This window comes from Somniosus microcephalus, chromosome 2 (genome assembly GCF_052327205.1).
Source record: "Somniosus microcephalus isolate GS21.2 chromosome 2, FLI_Smic_1.0, whole genome shotgun sequence".
Lineage (NCBI taxonomy): Eukaryota > Metazoa > Chordata > Chondrichthyes > Squaliformes > Somniosidae > Somniosus > Somniosus microcephalus.
In genome coordinates this window covers 79100360-79112521 of record NC_140988.1, presented here as the reverse complement: position 1 = coordinate 79112521, position 12162 = coordinate 79100360, and the positions used below count along the sequence as shown (strand labels likewise).

The 12162-nt window shown below is 45.0% G+C and overlaps 1 protein-coding gene across 1 annotated transcript in view; it reads right to left on the bottom strand.

The window, feature by feature from the left end:
* Positions 1–12162, bottom strand: part of rxfp1 (relaxin family peptide receptor 1) — a 182136-nt gene that overhangs the window by 168900 nt on the left and 1074 nt on the right. Inside the window, exon 2 of the mRNA XM_085963923.1 lies at positions 8411–8560. Coding sequence (XP_085820049.1) covers positions 8411–8560 — 150 coding nt within the window. The remainder of the gene's footprint in view (positions 1–8410; positions 8561–12162) is intronic.

Genomic DNA, 12162 nt, shown 5'->3' with positions numbered 1-12162 from the left:
CCTCCCTGCACACTCTTCTGTACTCGCGTGGCAAAGGCCTCCTGCCACTCTCTGGGTACAGAATGGATCTTCTGCGCTCCACCGCGCCAACCAGAGCCTCCAAGGCCCACTCGCAGAAGCGCTGTGCTCGCTCCCTGGCCCTCTCCATAGTGTTTGGCTGCTAGATTTAGCCACAGGCCTGCACAGGCCAAGATTCAAGGCTCCAAAGAGCAGGGTGTGGCTGCAGAGCAAGATCGACCCTCCCCTTTAAGAACTGACCGGCACCAGTGTGTCTGTGTTCCATCGCTAACTGACAGCACCTGCGCTGCGCCCACCCTCCGAGGTAGCGCCTCGCTCCTCGGCCTTCGCGCCTTAAGAGAGGTGTGTAGCGCCTGATTTAACACCCCAATCCCCTCCAGGGGCGATAAAAGCCAAGTTTGCATTCGGAGGCGATAATTAGTGCCAGGCGCTAAACTTTGCGCACCGCCAATAATGGCGCCCCGCCAATAATGGCGCCCCATATGGGGCGATACTGAATTTTTCCCCCCTAGATCCTTCTTCCACACAGTAGCCTTGAACACACAGCCCTACATAGTGTGTACATGCTTAATGTTGCCTCTACACACGTGCATAACACCACATATTAAATGACATCTGCTAGACATGGGGCCATTCCCTCATCGCATCTAGATCAACTTCTAATCTATTTTTCTTTTCTAAGGTCCCTACACCGCATATATCTTTGGATCATCCGTGAACTTGCAGACAGTTCTCCTAATGCATTCATCCAGATCACTGATAAAGACAGAGAGGAGCAATGTCCTGAACACTGATCTCTGCAGGATTCCACTAGTAACAGGTCTCCAAGCAGAACCATTACCTTTTGTCTATGAGAATGTGACAAACTCCTTATCCACTCCAAGTTTTGCCTGCTAATTCCACAGAATCCAACCTTATTAAGTAGCCTATTTTTGACACCTTATCAAAGGCTTTTTGAAAATGAAGATACACAATGTCAACCGGGTACCTTCATCCACCAACCTAGTAAATTCCTCAAAAAATTCAACCAGTTTGGGAAGATGTGACCTTTTCCAGAGCCATGTTGAGATTTCCTGATAAGCTCTTCTCTGTCAAGGTGGTTGTACAGCAGATGGTGGCGTGAGCAACAACGCAAGGTATTACGACTTTACATGGCTCTAGAAGGGATTTCAAAAGATATTGATTGGAAAATACAAGTGGCATCTGCCACAGTTGTTGATTCATATTAATACATAGGGAACTTGCGGATGCCCACTTCAATTTAGACACAGTCCTTCTGGACAAAAGCTCAGAAGAGGCTAAGGACCCTTTAGTCTTTCTAACGTTTATTCAATGAGAGTAAATTTCTAATGTAGATCAAGCTTCTGGTGTATTGGACATGCCAAACAGTTCAGTTGCATGGCTCAGAACTTCTAGGCAAAAAATTAGATTCTGGGGCTAATTATAATGCTCCTACCACCAACCTTGCTGAGATCAGCTAAATCAGTATATTCCTAGCACTGAACCTAGAACCCGTCAGGTCAGTATGGGGGCGAATTTCCTCGGGGCTTTACCTGCTGCACCACTATAACTTCAGACATAACTGGAGTTTCCACTGAAGTTACAGTGGCGCAGCAGGAGAAGCCCCGAGGATATTTACCCCCTCAGCTGCTCACCGGATTGTAAAAGCTTCTATAGGTATGTGAAAAGGAAAAGACTGGCGAAGGTAATGTAGGTCCTTTACAGTCAGAGATGGGAGAATTTATAATGGGGAATGAGGAAATGGCATAGAAAGTAAATAAATACTTTGTTTCTGCCTTCACAGAGGAAGCCACAAAAAACCTCCCAGAAATACAAGAAAACCAAGGGTGTGGCGAGAATGAGGAACTTAAAAAAATTATTATTAGTAAAAAAACAGTACTAGCAAAATTAACAGGACTAAAAGTCGATAAATCCCAAGGACCGGATGACCTACATCCTAGGGTTTTGAAAGAAGTGGCCATTGGGGATAGCGGATGCATTGGTTGTCATCTTCCAAAATTCTATAGATTCTTGAATGGTTCCTGCAGATTGGAGGATAGCAAATGTAACCCCGCCATTTAAGAAAGGAGGGAGAGAGAAAACGGGGAACTAAAGACCTGTTAGCCTCACATCAGTAGTTGGGAAAATGCTGGAATCTATTATAAAGGATGCAATAACTGGGCACTTAGAAACAAATAGTAAGATTGAGCAGAGTCAACATGGATTTATGAAAGGGAAACCCTGTTTGACAAACCTATTGGAGTTCTTTGAGGATGTAACTAGTGGAGTAGACAAAGGGGAACCAGTAGATGTGGTGTATCTGGATTTTCAGAAGGCCTTCGATAAGGTCCCACACAAGAGGTTGGTGAACAAAATGAGAGCACGTGGAATTGGGGGTAATATACTAGCATGGATTGAGAATTGGTTAACAGACAGAAAACAAAGAGTAGGGATAAACGGATCTTTTTCAGAATGGCAGGCTGTGACTAGTGGGGTACCGCAAGGATCGGTGCTTGGGCCCCAGCTATTCACAATCTATATCAATGATCTGGATGAGGGGATTAAATGTAACATTTCCAAATTTGCTGATGATACAAAGCTAGGTGGCAGTGTCAGTTGTGAAGAGGAAGTGAAGAGGCTTCAAAGGGATCTCAACAGGCTCAGTGAGTGGGCGAGAACACGGCAGATGGAATATAATGTGGATAAATGTGAAGTTATTCACTTTGGTAGAAAAAACAGAAAGGCAGAGTATTTCCTAAATGGTGACAGATTGGGGAATGCAGATGCTCAAAGGGACCTGGGTGTCCTTGTACATGAATCACTCAAAGTGAATGTGCAGGTGCAGCAAGCCATTATAAGAGGATTTGAGTGCAGGAGTAAAGAAGTCTTACTCCAATTATATAGGGCCTTGGTGAGACCACACCTGGAGTACTGTGTACAATTTTGGTCTCCTTACCTAAGGAAGGATATACTTGCCATAGAGAGAGTGCAACCAAGGTTCACTAGATTGATTCCTGGGATGGCAGGACTGTCGTATGAGAAGAGATTGAGTAAACTGGGCTCTTGAATTCAGAAGAATGAGAGGGGATCTCATTGAAGCATACAAAATTATTACAGGGCTTGATAGGGTGGATGCTGGGAGAATGTTTCCCTTGGCTGGGGAGTCTAGAACCAGGGGCCACAACCTCAGGATAAAGGGTAGGCTATTCAGGACTGAGATGAGAAGAAATCTCTTCACACAGAGTGGTGAATCTTTGGAATTCTCTACCCCAGTGGGCTGTGGAGGCTCAGTCATTGGGTATATTCAGAACAGAAGTCTATAGATTTCTGACTAGTAAAGGCATCAAGGGATATGGTGATAGGGCCGGTGAATGGAGTTGAGGCAGAAGATCAGCCATGATCTCATTGAATGGCGGAGCAGGCTTGAAGGGCCTAATGGCTTACTCCTGCTCCTATTTCTTATGTTCTTACCAGCAGAACCTTCCAAGATCCTTGTGAGAGTTAAGTGGTCGAAGTGACACAGAGGGGGAGAAATTGGTCACCATCGCGTTCGTTTCTTGGGCAAAACATTTGCGTCGGAGATACCAATTTCAGGTTGCGATCTTCCCCGGAAGTGCGTTAGCTGCCAAATTGGAACTAGGCAACTTCCAAGTGTCCAGGGTTCCCCGAGGAAACAAGTGTGAGGTGCCTTGAATATGCAAATCAGGGTCCTAATGCCTTTATTAGGATCCACTCCAATTTTGCCATCGACTGGGTGGAGCATGTTCTGCTCAGTTTTTCCAGGTCTTCAGTGGCCTTACCAGTGGCCCTAAACGGGACCACTGGAGGCCGTCCTCAAAAAGGTAAATAACATTGTTATTCTTTCATTTCTATGGAGTCAGAAGCAGCAGGAGTTCTCCAAAGAAATATTGCAGGCTGCTGCTGGCCCAGACTCCCTGCATCCCCTTCCTATTCGCCTCCCCCCATGCCCCAGGACTTACCAGCGGGCTGACTCGATTACCAGCATTATCCAAATTTCTCACACAGAGTATTCTAAATACATGGTGTAATAAATATGTACTTTATTGAGACGAAGAGAGAGAGAGAGAGAGAGAGAGACAGAAAGAGATATAGGCCCTGAAATTAGGATCGGGAGCTTGCCGCGCGTGCAAGCCCCCAATCTGCACTCACCCTGCGCGCCGACATCTGAAGCCCGGGCCTGCTCGCATTTCCTGTCACAGGCCCGGTTCAGATGTCGGCGCGATGTGCTTACCTGATCCAGCGGCGTAGTTAGTGCGATGTGCCGGCTGGGATCAGGTGAGCACTGTGCAGCCAATCAGGGGAAGGGAAACTCATTCATGCGTTTGACAGTAAGAGCTGTCAAACTCATGAAAAGTATGGGCTGCCAAAACACTACTTTAACTTTAAATAAAATTTTAAAAAACATCCCACTGATTATATTAACTATAAATAAGTTTTAAAAAATGTTTTAAACAATTAATCAATTTTTTGTAAAAAATAAATTTTTAAAAAATAGGGTCTAAAACTAAACTTACCTTACTGTAAATTCTTTAAAAATAACAAACCTGTGGAAAAAAAATTTCTACATTGTACTAAAAGCCCACTTACCTGTAAAACTAAATACTTACGTCTGGTTTTACCACGCGTAAAGACCGGAGGCCTTTACACTCGGGCAACTGTGAAAAAAAAAAAGGAATTTCACTGCGCACGCGCTGCCTGTGCAGTCGCACGCGTACTGCCTCTTAACCCCTTGGGTCAGAGGACAGGAAATGCCGGTTTTCAGCACATGCGTTGTGCATGCTGAAAACTGGCAATTCCTCCGGGCACACGCGTGAGTACCCCGTCCTTACTCACGCGTTGTGCCCGGAATTACTGGGCCATAGTGAGTGATACTTGAATCAAAGAACTAAATAGTTGGAAATATGGTTCTCTCATCGAGCTGTACAATTTTTGAACTTTGCTCTCCCAGTAGGGAGTCTTACTTGCTGGGAAGTCATATTTTAAATTTGAGCATGTGTTGCATGTGTGTTCTCAGCGGACAAGGCAAAAGATGCCTCATTAGCCTGTATTCTCGCCAGATTGGATTGGCCACTCTGGAACATAAGAACATAAGAACATAAGAAATAGGAGCAGGAGTAGGCCAACCGGCCCCTCGAGCCTGCTCCACCATTCAATAAGATCATGGCTGATCTGATCCTAACCTCAAATCTTCTATCACTCTCCATCCCACCCGAACCCATGTGATCTCCCGGGAGAGGCGAAAAACCAGCTAAAAAACCCAATGGCCAATTTGGGAGAAAAAATCTGGGAAATTCCTCTCCGACCCATCTAGGCGATCGAAACTCTTCCAGGAGATCACTCTGTCCCTATACTTTCTACAGTACTTACCTTCTGTAAAGGCGATCTCCACCCCAGCCAGGAACAGGAATAAAACCATCTCCTGAAATCTAACACAGAATTAGAACACAAGAAGTAGGAACAGAACCAGGCTACACGGCCCCTGGGCCCGCTCCACTACCCAAAGGGCCATGACCATTCCGAACCTAGACTCATGTCCAATTTCCTGCCCGCTCCCCGTAACCCTTAATTCCCTTTACTTCTAGGAAACTATCTATTTCTGTTTTAAATTCATTTAATGATGTAGCTTCCACAGCTTTCTGGGGCAGCAAATTCCACAAACCTACCACCCTCTGAGTGAAGAAGTTTCTCCTCATCTCAGTTTTGAAAGAGAAGCCCCTTATTTTAAGATTATGCCCCCTAGTTCTAGTTTCACCCATCATTGGGAACATCCTCGCCGCATCCACCCGATCAAGCCCCTTCACAATCTTATATGTTTCAATAAGATCGCCTCTCATTCTTCTGAACTCCAATCAGTAGAGTCCCAATCTACTCAACCTCTCCTCATATGACCACCCCCTCATTCCCGGGATTAACCGAGTGAACCTTCTTTGTACTGACTCGAGAGCAAGTATGTCTTTTCTTAAGTATGGACACCAAAACTGTATGCAGTATTCCAGGTGCGGTCTCACCAATACCTTGTATAACTGCAGCAATACCTCCCTGTTTTTATATTCTATCCCCCTAGCAATAAAAGCCAACATTCCATTGGCCTTCTTGATCACTTCCTGCACCTGCATACTAACTTTTTGAGTTTCGTGCACCAGGACCCCCAGATCCCTTTGTACTACAGTACTTTCCAGTTTCTTGCCATTAAGATAATAACTTGCTCTACGATTTTTCCTGCCAAAGTGCATAACCTCACACTTTCCAGTATTGTATTCCATCTGCCAAATCTCTGCCCACTTACTTAGCCTGTCTATGTCACTTTGCAGGTTTTTTATGTCCTCCTCACTCACTACTTTCCCTCCCATCTTTGTATCATCTGCAAACTTTGATATGTTACACTCGGTCCCCTCCTCCAAATTGTTAATATAGATTGTAAAGAGTTGGGGACCCAGCACTGACCCCTGCGGAACACCACTAGTGCACAAATATACTTTTAAAGTTTTTTATCAGTGGATTTTGTTGCTCAGATGAAAGTTCCACACAGTTTGACTTTTGGATGGGAGAGAGTAGAAACCATTCAATGGACTTTAGATTAAGAAACACTAGACAGAGCTAACAAAGAATAATTCTCTGATTATTCATGTGTAGGGAGAATCATGTGTATTGGCCCAGAAATTCGGGTCGGGGGCTTCCCGCGGGTGTAAGCCCCCGATCTGCACTTACCTTGCGTGCCGGCCGTTGAGCTGTGGGCCCCCGTGGAATTCCGATCCTGGGCCTGGTCCAGCTGCAGGCGCGCAGTGCTTGCGTATCCCAGGGGTGCAGTTAGTTTGATGCGTCCCCTGGGATCACGTGGGCCATGGGGAGCCAATCGGAGCAGGGAATGCTCTATTCATAAGTCTGACAGGAAGTGCTGTCAAGACTTATAAATACTACGGCCCCAAAATAGCACTAAATCTTCAAATAAATTTTTTAAAAATCACATTTTTTAAATAAACTATAAATTACACGAAATAACTATTTTAAACAATAATTTAAATTTTTGAAATTTTTTTTATTTTCTAACAGGGCTAAAAATAAACTTACCTTGCTTTAAAGTATTTAAAAATAATAAACCTGTGGAAAAAATGTTTTAATTTTAATTAATTCATCACTTACCTTGTAAAAAGCAGGCCTTACGCCTGCTTTTTACATTTCTAACTTCTCCAGACTTACCTTCCCGGGAAAACCTGTAAAAAAAAACGAAGTTCGATGCGCACGCGCAGCCTCTACTGTGCACGCGTTCGACCTCTGAACCCCTCCTTTCAGGGGAACGGAAGTGCTGGTTTCCCGCGCATGCGCAGTGCATGCAGGAAACCGGCACATCCATTGGGCCTATGGATGAGTACCCCGTGCGTACTTACCCGTGGAGACCCGAATTTCTGGGCCAATTATGATTTTAAAGGAATGCCATCTGCATGATAAAGTGGGAGATATTTTATTTGGTCTCTTCTGCCTCTTCACTCTGCCTAAACCAAAAACAGGTTGCCAAACACTTCTTCCTGCGGACAATGCTTTTTAAAAATGTGCACCTTCTTACAGTAATAATTTTGCTTATTGAGAGCTGCAACAACAATCTGAATGTATAAGTACTAAAAGCTTATCAGAGGAAAATAAAGGGTGAAGACGAGAAAAACTAGAGAGTAAATTATACACGTAAAAATGAATGTACCCAGGCAAAATTTCAAATAAATTTGGCAGATTTTCCTCTGTTGCACTTGGGCATGCATAAGTGCAATAAAGGAATACCAGTTGAGAAGAATTGCACACCTGTAACTGTGCCCACCTCATTTGCCATCTATTAATTTAAATCCTCTTGCCCCATTTTCCTTTATGTACTCCACCCAGGTGATTATTTATGGCCAAGCACATGTGAGAAAAATGTTCTATATTCACGGCCAAGTATTCAGATATTGGAGCATTTGGTCAAGTGAGCAACATGGTTTGAGGTGATTTCAGCCACCTTATTGGTACTAACTGAGCTAGGGGGTTACTGACCCTCAGTAGACATATATGTCAGAGTGATGTGTGTGTAGATCTGACTTTGTATAAAAACGTATATGGGTCTGGTCATATGCAAGAGAAAGTGGCCTGACCAGAATTAAAATATGATTCAAGTGAATGGGTGTGAACAAAGGTCAGCGTTACAACAGAGGGAGCATTAAAGTGGACTATTTCTGCACCTTCATTTCTGAAATAATTTCTGGGTCAATTTGAAAGGACAATATATCTGATGATGAATACAATGAAGGATATAACTTAATCATTTTATATGCAACTAAAGCTGGTCATCGCAGAGCAGCGTCTTCTCTTTGTATTTACAGGAAAATTTAGTTAATTTTATACATACAACAGTTTTCTTCATCAGCTGCATTCCCACAGTCATCCACACTGTTGCAGTGGAGAAATTGAGGCAAACATTTTGAAATGTTTCCGCAAGGAAAGTATCCAGGAGAACATCCAGTGCGTGCTCTATGAAGCTCCAAGACATTCAAAGCAACTGCAAACATGATAAGAAAAACATTCCATTTAATATAAACACTTGGTCGTTAATGTCATTCTTACTTTAAAGGTTGTAAGTCACTAATGGTATAATGAGACACAGGCAAACCCAATAAAACGGGTGGGTTGGGTTCGGGTGGGTGGTTCCGGTTTTACCGGAGGTGGGACGGGGGTGGAGGGGGCAGCCAAACCATCTGGCTGGCTGCGGGCAGGAAACACTGATTCCAAATACTAATCAGGCCCTGCCGTTAAATTCGACAGGACCTGCGGGAAACCCGTTCTCCTGGGTTTCCCGACTGTTTTCCAGCACCCCTCCGCTCCCTACCCAGTGGGATAAATTTCCACAGGGTTCTCCCGATTGTCTGTTGTAACATAAGCGTGAGAGCTGCAGAAACCCTGGAAACATGGCATAAATTAAGTTACGTTGAATGATCGGGAGAACCCCTGTGGTAATTCATCCCCCATGTGTTTAGAGCATTAGGATGTGGGATTTGTATGGTTTCAGGTTTCAATAGTCCACACACTCTGATCCACGTGTCATTAACACAGGAGGTAGGAGTTTTCTTGACTTTTTCCTCCAGTTTAACGGCAGTAATGGGGAGGAGTGGGAAATTGGGCAGGGAACCCTTTAGGGGTTAGCCTTGGCTCAGTGGCAGTGACTCAAAAAACGGCTGAGGAAGTTGTTGATTTGAAATTTCATTTTGTGGGGCCAAGAAACAAACTCCGCTCCCCCTGGGATCACCTCACCGCCCCCCCCCCGCCGACCCAACCTGCCGGCTGGCTCAGGCGGTTTCTCGTACTCCCACAACCATTGAGCTGTAGCGGGTTGCACGCAGCTCGTTAGTGCCATTTAACTCTGGCCTAAACCTGAAAATGGTTTTTCCGATGCCGGCTTTGGCTGACTGCGTGTCCACTTTGAACAGAAGTTGAAGGTCGAACCCTGGGGTTTTTAAAATAATGTTGGTGGGCATTTGTGCCTCTAATAGTGCAACAAGGGAACCCAACCCATGGAGCCAGTGGAATCTTGGAGTGGCATTCTGCCATTTTGAGAAGGGGAGCCAGAGTCTGGTGTGGCGAAGAGTTCAAAGGTGCCAATGTTTTTTTTGCTGTTTTCTCCATTAAATATGGTCACAAATGCAATGGCAATTAATCTCTCTAAAATCATTTGCTATTTCCAACGGCACCTTTAGGGTCACCATTAGTCCCAGAATGCAAGCCACCTACTCTCAGCAGATGCAGGTTCTGATGGGCCTTAGGTCAGTACAATGACAGAATTTCCATGTTAGCCCCCAAATTGCTGTTGGGCTGTAAGGAGGGTAGACAGACGTGCCCACTCTCCACCTCGAGTGAAATTTGCTGCCCATTTTCAAAAATATGGAAACTTGGTGGACTTGGTATCCACCTCCACAATTTATGTTGCACAATTTCTACCCTAACATCTCTATTTGTGCTAATTATTTTATGCTTTAGTCAGTGTGGGAGAGGTATAAACCATAGGTTTATCATGTTGGGGGGAATCACTGCACCTACCTATAATGTATCAGCTTGTAGTGTGGATATTTTTCTTGTGTCAAAATACTGTAACAGTGGTTTTGGAGATTTTTGTAATCAGTTGCTTCGGGGCCTTTTTTAACCCAGCCCATCCGGCAGAAACTGGGTGGGGGGGGGGGGCAGTTAAAATAGCCCGTGGAACTTACCCGCACTGATTCCCCTGTCTTCCTGTGGGTTCCGATCTTAACATACATTATAACAGTGATTACACTTCAAAAGTACTTCATTGTCTGTAAAGCGCTTTAAAACATTCTGAGGCCATGAAAGGCGCTATACGAATGCAAGTCTTTCTATCTTTTTCTTTCTTTTGCCCTTCTGAGCAGGCAAGCGGGATACACGCTGGAAGTAAGCAGAGTCCTTCTTTCAATATGCAGATCGGGCTCCGATGATATCATTGGGGCTCGACTGCAATTTTAACCAGAGTTCTGCAGGTGGAAACCATTGTGTCATCCCAGCCAGGCCAACCCAGTGGGAAGAGGAGCTGGGGCCAGAAGAGTCCCAAAAAGGTAAGTGAATCTTTTTTTACTTTCACTGTGGGGCCAAGATGAACAGGAGGCCTCCTCAGGGCCCCACAAGGAAAGGTTAGGGCTCCCTGTCCCGGGCTTTCCCCTTACTGTGACCGTGAGACCCTCCTGAACCCCCTCCCAATCACTTACTCGAGTACCGGGGCCCATTCCTTTGGGTCACTGGCGGTGACTTCCTGCCACCCGACATCCTGCTCCCGCTCGTCAGCCAACTACCATTTCCAGCCGGCTTTGGGTAGGAGACTGACTGGGCATATGCAGATAAGGCCTATGAGTCAAAATCTCCTGGGTCTCACGCTGATGAGGGCCAGACAATTTACAATTTGCCTTGACCTCCGTCTGCTCAACACCCACCTCGAGTTAACCATGCAAATTAGCCCTCTTCAAGTATGTGTCCAATTGCCTTTTGAAAGTTCCTATGGAATCTGCTTCCTCCACCCTTTCAGGTAGTACATTCCAGATTGTAACAACCCTCTGTGTGGAAAAGAATTTCCTCATTTCTCCTCTAGTTCTTTTGCCAATTATTTTAAATCTATGACCTCTGGTTACCGACCCGCCTGCCAAAGGAAACAATTTCTCCCTACTTGCTTTATCAAAACCCCTCATGATTTTGAACACCTCTATTATGTCTCCCTGCTCTAAGGAGAACAACCCAAGTTTCTCTAGTCTCTCCACATAACTGAAGTCCCTTTACCCTGGCACCATTCTAGTGAATCTCCTGTGTACCCTCTCCAAGGCCTTTACATCTTATCTGAAGTGTGGTGCCCAGAATTGTACATAATACTCCAGTATTTGTGCAACACAAGTGCCAGGCAATGACTATCTCCAACAAGAGAGAGTCTAACCGCCTCCCCCCGACATTCAACCGCATTATCATCGCCGAATCCCCCACCATCAACATCCTGGGGGGTTCACCATTGACCAGAAACTAACTGAACCAGCCACATAAATACCGTGGCTACAAGTGCAGGTCAGAGGCTGGGTATTCTGTGGTGAATGACTCACCTCCTGACTCCCCAAAGCCTCTTCACCATCTACAAGGCACAAGTCAGGAGTGTGATGGAACACTCTCCACTTGCCTGGATGAGTGCAGCTCCAACAAGACTCAAGAAGCTTGACACCATCCAGAAAAAAGTAGCCAGCTTGATTGGCAACCAATCCATCACCTTAAACATTCACTCCCTCCACCACCAGCGCATCATGGCTGCCGTGTGTACCATCTACAAGATGCACTGCAGAAGTTCTCTCTTTTTGTATTCTGCCTGGTTTTTGATTGTATTCTGTACCTGACATTTGTCAGCAACCTCCTTTTTCTGTTTTATTTTAACCTCTATTTCCTTTGCGATCCAGGGAGCTTGAGCTTTGGCTGCCCCATCTTTCTTCCTTATGGGAATATGCTTGGTTTGTACCTTAACTATCTCCGCTTTGAAGGCTTGCCATTGCTCATTTACTGTTTTCCTGGCCAATCATTGTTTCCAGTCCATCTGTGCTAGATCCCTTCTCAAATCACTGAAATTGGCTCTCT